Source organism: Berghia stephanieae, chromosome 6 (assembly GCF_034508935.2).
Source record: "Berghia stephanieae isolate SIO BIC M18660-M18661 chromosome 6, UCSD_Bste_1.3, whole genome shotgun sequence".
Classification (NCBI taxonomy): Eukaryota; Metazoa; Mollusca; class Gastropoda; order Nudibranchia; family Aeolidiidae; genus Berghia; species Berghia stephanieae.
This window is the reverse complement of record NC_088365.1, coordinates 62,189,738-62,203,829: the sequence shown is the minus strand read 5'-3', so window position 1 is coordinate 62,203,829 and position 14,092 is coordinate 62,189,738. Positions and strand designations below refer to the sequence as shown.

Genomic DNA, 14,092 nt, shown 5'->3' with positions numbered 1-14,092 from the left:
AATTGATGAACCATTGAAGCCTGTTTTCGATTTTATCTCCAACTTTATGAACGTTAAATTTTATTTTTCACCTTGGGAGGGGGGGGGGGGGGGTTTGTGACTAATAGGTGGGGATTTTTTTTTTTGACCTCCCTACTATGCGGGTGGAGAGGTCACTATTCCTTTGTCTGCTTTACCCTTCATCAGTTTGGACCTTTTTGCGGATAATATGACAATCGTTTTCGAATCGGAAGGTCCTGGGTTCGAGCGTCGCTCGGCGCATAGTTGGGTTCTTGGAAAAGAGTCTTTACTCACATTCTCTCACCGTACTTCGCGAAGTCCCAGATTTGAGAGGTTTTTTTTCCAAGATGAGTGTCATTTAAATCGATCGATATTTGAAGGACGAGTTTTCTGGCCAATTTTTAAAAATATGGGTTTGTTCCAGAGTACATCCCTCATAGTAGCGTGACGGATATGCTCACACAGCTTGGATGGGTTCTCTTAGGAAAATCGACAGAAAGAAAACGATTAACTCTTTTATGTGAAAATAAATAATAACAAACAAAATGACGGCCATCTTACAGAACAACTAGACCAACAACGAAATTCACGTATTCAAAGAAAAACTTTCTCACAAATACTAAAACACAAATCTGCAAATTCAAAATCTTCGAGTTTTCTTTTGCACCCCGCACCATCAATGACTGGAACGCTCTTCCCGAATCATGCGTGAACACAGCAGATTTAGACACCTGCAAGAGAAGATTATCAAAATGCGTCATCCTCAACACCAACAACAATGGCTGCCATTTCAACAACTAACTCGATCCGCCCTCGAATACAATAAATACTCAGAAATAAGTCGACTCCGTGAAACATTCAGATTCAGACAGGTGTCGAAATTGCTGTAAAACCTCTAAAAACAATTTATAAATCCGTGACAAATCGTCACATAACGGTATTTTGTCGGGATACATGGGATAGCGTGGGTCATTGGCACGGTCTTTGCTTCGTACCCGAAAGGTACCGAGTTCGACTACTCGTAAAGCTGTGTGGCCTTGAGCAAGTCATTTAACCTTAGCTCACTTTGCGGCGCTGCACTGCTGCTGACGACTGGGTTATTCCAGTCTTGCCTTGGAATAGACCCTAAAGAAAAATTTCCCCGTAGGAATGAATTAAGCGAGTGTATTTTCAAAACTAGATTCAGAACAGTGAGTTTAAGGTGAAGACGTTTGGAAATGTGGCTCTCAAACTTTTCCGAAAATTTCAAGTAGCGTTCCCTACCAAAGTTTGAGGGGGGGGGGGGGGGTCCCGATAGCTCATTTGGTAAAACACTCGCTTCGCACGCACATGAACCGAGATCTATCCAAGGTGAAGTCGAGATTTTTTTTCCTTCTGAACTCCCCCCCCCCCCCCTCAAACTTTGGTAGGCTCGAACCCAGGACATTCCAATGTGTCATACCACTAGACCACATAGTTGCTCTTATTCGAACTAGCGACCAGCTGAGCTCTATCCCTTTGGTCTTGTGCCATGACGTAGAAGTTAGACGTCTTTTGTAGTTGTTCCAGGTGACTATACAGTGTGTTACTGATGCTTGGATTTGGTGGGAGGAATGTGCCTCTGAGGTTTTTAAGAGGTTGACACTCAAGCACTCAAAAGCGGTCAGTTTATGAAACAATTTGGTTTCTGATACAACAATTCAAGCAATATTAAGCGTAGTCAGTGGCTGGGTGGGTGATGGTGATTGTAGAAAATTCTGATCCCAACTTTGTGTCTTTGAGTAAGCAATTTACACACATTACCCCATTCGACTCAGGTGTGAGTGTGTACGTGGATATTGTAGGAGTACCAAAAAAATGGACGCTTAACAAGCGACTGGTACTGTATGAGACAGAAATAGGGTTCCATAATATGGCCTGCTGGGCGAATAAATGAAACATTGTAAACTGCATTGAACGTGGTAAATCCGTGAAAATGCGGTATATAAGTCGTAACGATAATGAAAACTATACTCATGACAGCGGGTACCGTGCGCTCTATAAGAGTTCTTGTTGTTGATGATGTTGTTGTTGTTGTTGTTGTTGTTGATGATGATGATGATGATGATGATGATGATGATGATGATGATGATGATGATTGTTAAGACTACAATCTTGGCAACCCTTGTACGCAGAATCCCAGACTACGTCTCGAGCTGCACATACGAGATAATAATAATAATAATAATAATAATAATAATAATAATAATAATAATAATAATAATAATAATAATAATAATAATAATAATAATAATAATAATAATAATAATAATAATAATAATAATACTTTATTGCATCCCAAAAAGGAAATTTTTTGTACAGACGTGTTATAATTTACACATAAGATAAAAATACAATGGAAATAGGATGTATATATATAAAAAAGGAGCAGCTCTATAACCAGAGCTGCGCTTTATAATATGAATAATTTCAACACTGTAAAATAGTTAAAACTGTCACCATAAATTGAAAATTGAAAAGATTGCAAAACAAATAAATTAATAAATTAATATTTATATTTTAAAAAAGTAAAAATGAGAAATAATTATATAAAATGATTATTGCTTGTTGTTATAAAGCCTAATACTGGACGGCAGAAAAGATTTTCGGTGTCTCTCTGTTTTCGTTGAAATAGAGAAAGGGCGACCACTTCTTTCTGACATAATAATTGATGGTCTTAGTGGATGATACTGGTCATTTAATATTTTAGTTATTTTATTTATACAAAATTTCTCGTATAAAAGATCTACATCGTCAACATCATTTATATAGCGTTTAATGGATTTTTTAATATTTGAATTTATTTTGTTCCTTTCCACTGCTAAGCAATTGCCTCCCCAAGCTGTTATACAAAATGACAAAACACTTTCGATTACTGCTCTATAAAATAATGTGCAGAGGGTTTTATCTATTCTAAACTGAGAGAGTTTCGATAAAAAATATGTACGTCTGCACATCTTATGCCTAATTATTTTCAAGTGTTCATCCCACTTGAGCCTGTCATCAATCGTTACACCAAGATATTTGTAGTGAGGAACTCGCTGGACGAATTGGTCCTTTAATTTTAACGGTTCTATCGGTTCCTTCACTCTCCTAAAGTCAATCACTAGCTCCTTTGTCTTGCTTATGTTAAGCTCTAGGTGGTGGGCATCACACCAAGACACAAATCTATCAATTTCTTGCCTATAAGCCACTTCGTTGCCATTTGTTATGAGGCCTTGAAGAGCGGTGTCATCTGCAAACTTTATTAAAGGTACACTCAGGTTTTGACTTCTACAGTCATTCGTGTATATTGTGAATAATACAGGGGACAATACACAACCTTGAGGAGCACCAGTATTTGTAGTTATACAGGAAGATTTGTTTTGCCCTAATTGAACATATTGTGCTCTCTCCGTAAGAAATTCGAGCACCCAAGCAATTATATACTTGTTTAAATTCAGACTAGTCAATTTTTGAACAACCAACCGAGGTTGCATTGTATTGAACGCTGAAGAAAAATCTGCAAAAAGCAATCTGCAATAGCTCCTAGCGTGATCTAGATGCCTGTAGATGTTGTTTGTAAACAGCAAAATGGCATCCTCTACGCCACGTCCTGGTTTGTAAGCAAATTGATGACTATCACTCAATGGCATAAACTGATTCCTAATTTTAACAAGAACAAGTTTTTCTAAAGATTTCATGACTATTGAAGTCAGTGCAACAGGTCTGAGATCGTTCATAGTTTCAAGTTTTTCTTTTTTTGGAACAGGAATAATTTTTGAAGTTTTCCAAATTTCAGGGATTGAAACGCATTGGAGGGACCAGTTAAAAATATGTGTATAAATGGGGGAAAGCTGGTGGGCACATTCTTTTAATAGTTTTCCTTTCAATCCATCCGGCCCAGCAGCCTTCCTCTCGTTTAGTTTCGAAAATACGAATCTCGTTTCCTCTTCACTGACCGCAATAGTCATTTCATCTTCCAAAGCCCTGTCTAATTTATGTTTTTCATTTTCAATATCAAATTTGTTTGCTGTGTCGAAACGTGAATAAAATTTATTTAAAGTTTCAATTTCGATATCTTCTGATATAATCGTGGGCTTTGGATTATAGTTCACAGCAGTTTTAAGCCCCCGCCACGTGTCCCTTATATCCCCAGAAGAAAAGCATTTTTCAATTTTATTTTTGTACTTATCTCTACAACTAGATATTACCCTCTTTATCTCTTTTTGTTTTGTTTTCAGATCTTTTTTGTTTCCACTAGTATAGAGAGTTTTCTTTTGGTTCAATAAAAGTTTTAGATCTTTTGTTATCCAAGGCTTGTTGTTAGGATAATATTTTATTTCTTTTTTACAAGACACTAGCTGTTCACAGAATTTTAAATACTCACTCACACAGTCATTCAGCTCATCCACACTATCACATGATTCGATAAAAACATTCCAGTCAGTGCATTCAAAACAACCACGCAAATCTTCACACACACTTCCATTCCAGATCTGTACACTTTTCTTTACTGGTTTTACACGTTTAAAAACAGGGCGGTAGGTGGGGAGTAGCAAGAGCATGCAGTGGTCAGATAAACCTAATGGGGCACGGGGTAAACATTTATAACTATTTTTAATATTACACAGGAATAAATCTAATGTTTTTTTGTCCCTTGTCTCGCAGTCCACGTATTGATGAAGTCCCGGGAGAGTAAAATCGTTACATTGGTTAAAATCGCCAGTGACCATCAATACGGCATCGGGTGACTTAATTTGAATGTCCTGTATTTCTTTCCTCAAAATATTTTTCGCTGTGGTGTTGTCTGATGATGGTGGAATGTAGACGTTGATGATGATGACATGAGTATATTCCCGGGTAGGTAATATGGTCGTGACGAAACAGTAATAAATTCAATTTTATCGTCACAATACATTTTCTTTATCTGACAGTTATTGGGGTGGCACCATTTGTTGTTAATATATGTGCACACCCCACCCCCAGTTCGTTTATTTACATTAGATGGAAGTCGGTTTGGACGAATTCAATCCCTCGTGGGGGGTGGGGACGTACACTCCTCTAAGCTTGGTGAGAAGTTGCCAGGCTTTGATACCAGTAAAAGGAGACATTGGGTGGCTGCGAATCGGCTTCGGTCGAGGAGCTTCCTAACGGCAAGTGCGCTTCATCGGTGGGGTCTTTCTACCTGTCCAACATGTACCCGCTGTGGGCAAAAACCTGAGACGGCAGAGCATCTAGTCGAACGGTGTGTTGTGACGATGCTACCCGGCGGGTTTGCGACGATGCACGAGTGCGGACCAGACTTTGCTGATTGGGTCGATCATCATAACATAGTAGTGTGAAAACCATAATTAGACTGCTGCTGCTATGAGGGTACCTGTCGTTTTGAGTTTGTAAAAGTTAAAGAAAGACAACTCCAATAGTTTGGCAATGCTATGGCTAGCATGAGTTGTTTACAACAAGATATGAAGTGAATAGAAAAGTGCCAGAAGACAATAGAGAATGAAAATTTTTCGCGGCGGTGGTGGGGTTTGAACCTGCGACCTTATTGGTACGACAACTCCGCCTGGCAGGTGAGAGCGTGGCTCTACCGTGTGAGCTATCAACGAACACAAAAATATTCGTTTCAAACTCAAAGTCATTACTAGATCCCTCTCTCACCCACTTCTTGAGACCGCCGATTCGTTCGTACACCACCATCGCGAATAATTTTGACCAGCAGTTAAGCTTAATAGCCAATATTCTCAACACAAACATATAACATAGAAACGATTGAGACATTGAGTATGCTCCGGTGTATGGGGTGAATTTTTAATTCAGAAAAGTGAGTGGAGCAGGCACTTATGTTGGTAACAACAAGATATGAAGTGAATAGAAAAGTGCCAGAAGACAATAGAGAATGAAAATTTTTCGCGGCGGTGGTGGGGTTTGAACCTGCGACCTTATTGGTACGACAACTCCGCCTGGCAGGTGAGAGCGTGGCTCTACCGTGTGAGCTATCAACGAACACAAAAATATTCGTTTCAAACTCAAAGTCATTACTAGATCCCTCTCTCACCCACTTCTTGAGACCGCCGATTCGTTCGTACACCACCATCGCGAATAATTTTGACCAGCAGTTAAGCTTAATAGCCAATATTCTCAACACAAACATATAACATAGAAACGATTGAGACATTGAGTATGCTCCGGTGTATGGGGTGAATTTTTCGCGGCGGTGGTGGGGTTTGAACCTGCGACCTTATTGGTACGACAACTCCGCCTGGCAGGTGAGAGCCCCACCACCGCCGCGAAAAATTTTCATTCTCTATTGTCTTCTGGCACTTTTCTATTCACTTCATATCTTGTTGTTACCAACATAAGTGCCTGCTCCACTCACTTTTCTGAATTAAAAATTCACCCCATACACCGGAGCATACTCAATGTCTCAATCGTTTCTATGTTATATGTTTGTGTTGAGAATATTGGCTATTAAGCTTAACTGCTGGTCAAAATTATTCGCGATGGTGGTGAACGAATCGGCGATCTCAAGAAGTGGGTGAGAGAGGGATCTAGTAATGACTTTGAGTTTGAAACGAATATTTTTGTGTTCGTTGATAGCTCACACGGTAGAGCCACGCTCTCACCTGCCAGGCGGAGTTGTCGTACCAATAAGGTCGCAGGTTCAAATCCCACCACAGCCGCGAAAAATTTTCATTCTCTATTGTCTTCTGGCACTTTTCTATTCACTTCATATCTTGTTGTTACCAACATAAGTGCCTGCTCCACTCACTTTTCATGAGTTGTTTACCTTCCTGCGGTCAGGTCGCCAAAATGAAACTCGCATCTTGGACAAGTAAACAAAATTGTAACGTATTCTATTTCCAAAATAAGTGAGACTACATGAAATGTGATAAATGTTTTGGAAGGGGTAAATACGTGTACAGTTTTTGAGAATAGATGTGATATATTATTAGAAAATTTTAAATGGCTATTATCAGTAAAATGTATCAGGCATTGCTCACGTCGTCAATGTCAATCTGGTAACATCGTGAGTAACAATGACAAGATGGAGGAAAGAAATATGAAGATTTGAAAAAGTATTCAAGTTGACTTCTTTGTTTTGGAATTATATGTCACGGCTCATTTGCCTGAGGAGCGACCCAAATCAATGTGGAAGGTAGGTTCTTTTTGTTTATTTACATGCCATGTAAATGTTCATTTGTTTCGAATAAAACTCCTATCGTGATTCTGCCACACTCAAGACTCATCCCACTCCCACTCCCTCCACTTTCTTATCTTCGCGTTGAAATCTTCAGCGGTCGAAATATTTTCTCAACCCTAAATTTTTGTGTCGATGTGAATTCCGTGTTTCTCCTCAAACGCGACCGTTGAGTTAAAATATTGCAATATTATTTATACAATGTCAGCTTCATATTCCATTGAAACTTTTTAAATGTCAGAATCAGAACCAGGATCAGGATCAGTATTCAAAATTTGAACACTTGAACTTGGCTTCGTTTTATCTGTGACTGTGACTCAGACAGTTCGATAGTGACTCATGGAGTTAATTGCTCATACTCATGTTTGAACGAATATGTAGGTATCACGAACCTTACATCTTGATATGGTGTTGGCTAAATTTATAATGAATTTGGTAACTCCATGTCAGTGGCCGCCGGTAGGCTCGCTGTGGTGAAACTGAAACTAACCCGCTATTTTTTTTTGCCCTTTACTGAACTGTTTTGGTCACCATGGCGTTATTTGTAAACTTTCGTGGCTAATTTTGGTATCATTTTAAGTGACCTAAAGGCAAATTTCCCCTGGAGGATGAATAAAGGGAATTTTAATTATTTAATTTTTAAAATTTAATTAATTGAAGAATATCTCTGTCAAATTTAATCAAAATCGATACACTCACACACTTCCTTATTCTATTTGCCAACCCTACTTTTTATTTTAGGGGCAAAAACTTTTTCAATTTTTAACCCTAATTATATTTCCTTTTTTACCCCACATGGAAATATTTTATATTAAATAAAGTTTATTTTCTTACCTTTAAAATGATACCCAACACTTGCCAATTATTTCTTAATTGAAATACATTTTTTGAAACAAACGGGCCATTTTCGCCTCAAAACCTGAACTTTCCAGATCGCCGTGAGATGCTGGTTGGTTTTGAGGCAGCATAGATCATAGATTCTCTCTGTACTTACTTACTTATCCGAACCAGCGACCACCTGAGCTCTAGCCCTTCGGTCTTGTGCCATGACGTAGAAGTTAGATGTCTTTTGTAGTTGTTCCAGGTGACTATAAAGTGTGTTACTGATGCTTGGATTTGGTGGGAGGAATGTGCATCTCAGGTCTTCAAGAGGTTGACATTCAAGCAAGTGGTGTGTTACTGTTTCATTGGGGTGTTGACATAGGGGGCAGGAAGGGGATGTGTCTTTTGTAATTTTGCTTAAATGGTTGTTGAGCGGTATGTGTTGTGTTCTTAGTTGAAAGATGATGCTTTGCTGGTGTCTTCTGAGCTTATTTAGGTAATCAGAGATTCTCTCTGTAAAATGGCATGTTTCCAACAGAAAAATATCAATAATCCTGGAACCGGCCGTTTGTCATAGAGAAACAAATAAAGTATCAACTTAAATGTTTTTTCATGTACCATCTACATGACTGGGTCAAATTAAGATGTTTTGTTTGAGTTTAAACATTTTTTCAAAGTGCTTGAATTAATCTCAGCGAAATAAATATTTCTCTTTACTTGAAATTGAAAACTAAACTAGAGTCAGTTATAGGTTTTTGTTTGTGTAGTGTAAGGAAATGAAGTGGCCAGCTCGTACTCATTATATTTCATGTCTTCATTCTTCTCCAGCTTACTGGATTTAAAAAAATAATCTATTTATTCATGTAACAATAATTGAAGGAAATACATAGTTTGATTATATAGCTTGCTGGGGAATAGGTGATACATTGTGATACAAACCAATGGAAATGCACTCTATATTTATTTAAATTTATTTACATAGCATTCGAGTCTCAATGGATAGTGGATAAATGTGTACAGCACACCATTCAAACCTGGACCTTCCACTTCTAGGTAATGGGTTTTAGTTCAAAGCTTGGTTCACTTCTTGTCCATGTCGCTCATGATCGGAAAGTCTTGGGTTTGAGCCTCGCACGGCACATAGTTGAGTCCTTAGAAAAGGCTCTTTACTCACATTATCTCACTGTAGTCAGGTGTAAAATGAGTACCTGGTGGTTAACAGCGTTGTCTCTGTCCGAAAAATTGTAAAATATCGTCTAACAGGGACCCCTTGTAAAGCGTTTTGGGCAGATTTAGTGGATATTGCACTATATAAAAGCTCTTTTCTTTCTTTTTTTTTTTTTTTTTTTTTTTCTACGGACATGATTTGTTTCTGAAACTAAACCCGGCTGGAATTAGGGAAAGTGATGTTTCCAATAGACCTGCTGTGATTAGAGCAGTCATTTGTGCTGCTATGTGGTATGATACTCTCGTCTTCGAATCTCACTGCACACACACTTCATCAGTCGGGGTTTGCCACCTGTCCAACATGTACCTGGTGTGGTCAAGAGCTCAAAACTGCAGATCATCTAGTTGAACGGTGCGTTGTGGTGAAGCTTCCAGGTGGGTTCGTGAACAAATACAGTTTCGGTGATCGAGTTTACGTCCTGGATAGATCGTCATAAACATAGTAGTGTGAGAACCATTACAAGCTGCTGTCTTTGAATCAGAAGGTTCTGGGTTCAGGTCCCGCTTTGAATGGCACATTGTTGAGTCCTTGGATAAGGCTCTTAATTCACATTCTCTTCCCGTACTCGGGTGTAAAACTAGTACCTGGCGGTTAACAGTATTGTCTTGGAAAAGATTATAATATATATTGTCTAACAGGCGTCATGTCTCGTCCTACATGTTATAATGCGTTGCAATTGGCAGCAGCTGTTTCTAATGGTGTCACACTATTATGTATGATGATCTATCCAAGCAGCAATTTCATTGCCGCATTCATGTTTGGTTGCAAACCCGCCGGGAAGCTTCGTCACAATGCAACGTTTGACAAGATGCAATACAGCTTCTGGCTCTTGACCACAATGGGTACGTGTTGGACAAGTGAAAAGTCCTCTTTGTTTAAGCGGTGATACTGTGAGGCAGGTTCTCGACTGAAGTTGATTCGCTACCACCCAATGTACCCAACAGCGAGTGTGCGTTGGGAACAAAGTGTGAATTCCAAAACGCAAGAGTGTAAGAAATCTTTTATTCTACCCCTCAATCCATTTCGATTTCGTCATCTCAGATTAAAGTACATTAAAAAAAATTTTCAAATGCTACTTCTTTTTTTAAAAAAATCTAATTTAAGTGAAATTTTTTAATGTTTGATAATCTGACGTCATAGATTATTATTGTAAACATGATATCATTACGCTTTACTATTTAGGGAGAGAAGGGTGGAATAAATATATTATTGTGTTCATATATTATATGAAAACAATAATATATACTGTTTATATTAAATGGATTATCCACTATGCTGAGATGATTCCAATGGATTATAGTTGAAAATTAACTAGTTTATTGTCCTATTATTGGGGCCTCAATAGCTGAGAGAGTGCTCTCTCTCTCTCTCTCTCTCTCTCTCTCTCTCTCTCTCTCTCTCTCTCTCTCTCTCTCTCTCTCTCTCTTATTTGGCTAAGCCAAATCTCGTTTAGCTCAGAATGGCATTGTTGTTATTTCTGTTAATCCTCATTAGAGAAGAAAAGTATTATATTTCATACGTCCAAATAACTTCACCTTCAAGTATACGTTTTTATAACGCGGAGTTAAGTGAATGCGTTAGCTACTACTTGCTTTAGCATACCTGCCGAATCTTACGAATTTTTCGTAATTTTACGAATTTTGGACAAATTTCATGGCCAAATACAAAATTTTATGTACAATTACGAATTTTTAATTCTTAATAATACTTAAATAATAATAATAATAATAATAATAATAATAATAATAATAATAATAATAATAATAATAATAATAATAAGAAGAAGAAGAACTACTACTAATACTACCACTACAACAACAACAACAACTACTACTACTACTAATAATAATAATAATAATAATAATAATAATGATGATGATATTGTGGTTGTTCCTACAAAATTTCAGAAATTACGAATTTCCTTGTCAAATTACTAAAAATTGACATAAAAATTCGTGAAGTCCCAGGTTTGAGAATTTTTGCCAAGATGAGGGACATTTAAATCGATCGATATTTGTAGGACGAGTTTTCTAGCCAAATTTTTAAATATGAGTTTTTCCAGAGTGCGACAGTACAGCTGCTCTGGTATCTCAATAATGTGGCTTATTTTTTACTATGAGTTGTGTGATCAGTGAGTTTTGTAAAACTCATCATTCATTGTTGTTTTTTTTTTTTTGTTTTGTTTGTTTGTTTGTTTTTTTTTATTTTTATGTGATCTGTCATTAAAGTGTTAACTGTGTCGGACACGACTAAGGGACACAATCAGTGTGAAAACGCATTCCCTCTAATGGTCCGCTTGCTTGAAAACCGGCCAGTAGATAATGCAGTCCGGAAAACCGATCGTCATTACAAGGTTTTGACTGTACGTGTAAATTAGGTTCAGAGAAAATGAAATTGACGTCATTCCGTTCTTTGGTATTGGTGTTTTTTTACACCGTCTGCTGGGTGATTAGTTCACGCTAAAATATGACAAATAAGCGTTATACATAGTTTTGTGGCTGGGTCCGTTTCTCTGGCGGGCATTTTTTGTGAGTGTTTTACTAAACGCGTAGCATAAGTTAATTGTTATTGTGATGGAATCTGATAGCCCTCGTCGTTTTAATTTTCACGCTGTTATTATTTGATGATGATGATGATGATGATGATGATGATGATGATGATGATGATGATGATGATGATGACTTTTATTAAATCGTGACCGCGACATTTTCACACATTCGTTATGTTCGTGTTAACGCGTGTTAAATGAATCATCACCGTGCTCTGGGTTACACACTCACACACTCACACGGAAAAAAAAACACACTTCTTCGGATAACACACAATCGGTTTATTATCAAGTAAATCAAATCAAATCGTTTTAATTTGTAATTGGGTCACTGTAAACGGTTTACATTTTTAAAAATGTAAAACTTTCCCTGAGGCTTAACTTTATATTTATTTATCGGTGTGCCGGGAGAGTGTGAGGCCCTGTCGATTGTTCTGGTCGTGGCGTTGTGTATCAGGAGGCATACAGTTCTTGTGATGTTAGAAGGAAGATCGTCTGTGAATGAGCATGATCTATAGATAGTATGCAGATGACGTCACTCAGGCCTTTGTTATTGTTTTTGCCATCCGCATTTGTGAGTTGTTCTCACTAAACTGTATTAACCAGACTATAAAAGTTCATGGTTACACAGAGTTTGTGTGTCGGTCCGTTATACTTCCGGATGGCAATGTTATGAGCTTCTTAGCCAAGCGCATACTATCTATTAACCAGACTATAAAAGTTCATGGTTACACAGAGTTTGTGTGTCGGTCCGTTATACTTCCGGATGGCAATGTTATGAGCTTCTTAGCCAAGCGCATACTATCTATAGATAGAATGCGCTTGGCCAAGGAGTTCACAACCTTGCCATCCGGAAGTATAACGGACCAACACACAAACTCTGTGTAACCATGAACTTTTATAGTCTGGTTAATACAGTTTAGTGAGAACAACTCACAAACGCGGATGGCAAAATCAATAACAAAGGCCTGAGTGACGTCATCTTCAAACTATCTATATTAACTTTCCATGTGCTGGAGGTCATTGGTCACATTGCAAAATGTGCTCAAATTGACCCACTTAGTAAAAAGTGTTCACAACTTTGTCAATAACTAACACCACGATTGGTCCTTTTATTCAGCTTGACACATGGGTATGTTTATAACATTTGTAAACAAAGCAGCGTGTTTACATTTGTTAAGAAATATCCAATCGTTGGACAGCAACAAATCATGTGATTGATGACCTGGTTGGACGAAAACATGAATATAGATCGCTCCCATGGGTGATTATAGATATTAATATTACTTATGAAGTGTGTTGGTAGAGCACTCGCTTCGCACGCAAAGGGACCGAGATCGATCCTGGGTGCAGTCGAGATTTTTCTCTGAACTCCGCAGTTCACACAGCAGTGAGTGGGTAGGTGGGTCTGTTAGATCCGACGGAAAGTACTTCGCGATAGAATAGCTTTTTATTCAGATGGTTGCAAGCAATTATTGTTATTGTCCGTTTCACGATGTGGAAACAGGGATAAACTCCAGCTCCATCGGCCAAATGGCTCTGAGTGACTACTATTTTTATGATGTGTACGCGTTTATAACATGTATTTTCAAATGTGTCAATTGTATTCGCCTCTCTCTGGCATTTTGTTAGGGTTGGACCAGATGCGGGAAGGGGGGGGGGGGGGGGGTTTTTAAGTAATCATGGACAAAGCTTAAATTTTAGTTACACATACGAAATTACGATGACCCCATTTTTCATAATAAATAACAAACCCAAAAATCACACCGGGATTTGTACATTCAATGTCCAGCATCTTAATCGCCCCGACATACGGATTTTGTGAAACGGAACAAATTTATTGAGAAATGTATGAATGACGGATATTGAAAGTGTGTTGGTAGGCCTACAGATTGTACGCTTTGCAGGAGTGGACTTACACTGTAGGAAATGGAAGTAATTTGCCTCCATTTGACCCGCTGGTGGAAATAAGTGTCGTATTCTGAGGTGCATGGTAAATTCGCGGAGATGGACTATGTTAATGAATGTTCTTATTTATTATTTTATATGGCCGTTTAGGGCCGTGAGTATAATAATAACTAACTTCGCCAAGCTCTATAAATCTAAAGCACACCAGACTTACGAATGGTGGACAATCGTGGACTCTCTCTCTCTCTCTCTCTCTCTCTCTCTCTCTCTCTCTCTCTCATCCTCCCCCTTGTGTCTCAACGATAAATTATTCATCCAACCCAAAGTGCTATAAATGAATATATAACGGTTTATCACGATAACTACTATCTCGTACTCCGGAATA

The 14,092-nt window shown here is 38.2% G+C and overlaps 1 protein-coding gene across 1 annotated transcript in view; it reads left to right on the top strand.

Annotated features, from left to right (window-relative positions):
- Nucleotides 1-6,966: 6,966 nt before the first annotated feature.
- The window catches only part of LOC144975394 (uncharacterized), a gene marked incomplete in the record, with an annotated part of 159,214 nt that continues 152,088 nt past the window's right edge, over nucleotides 6,967-14,092 (top strand). The window contains 1 exon segment of the mRNA XM_078919416.1: nucleotides 6,967-7,159. Within this exon segment, the coding sequence (XP_078775542.1) occupies nucleotides 7,151-7,159 (9 nt within the window).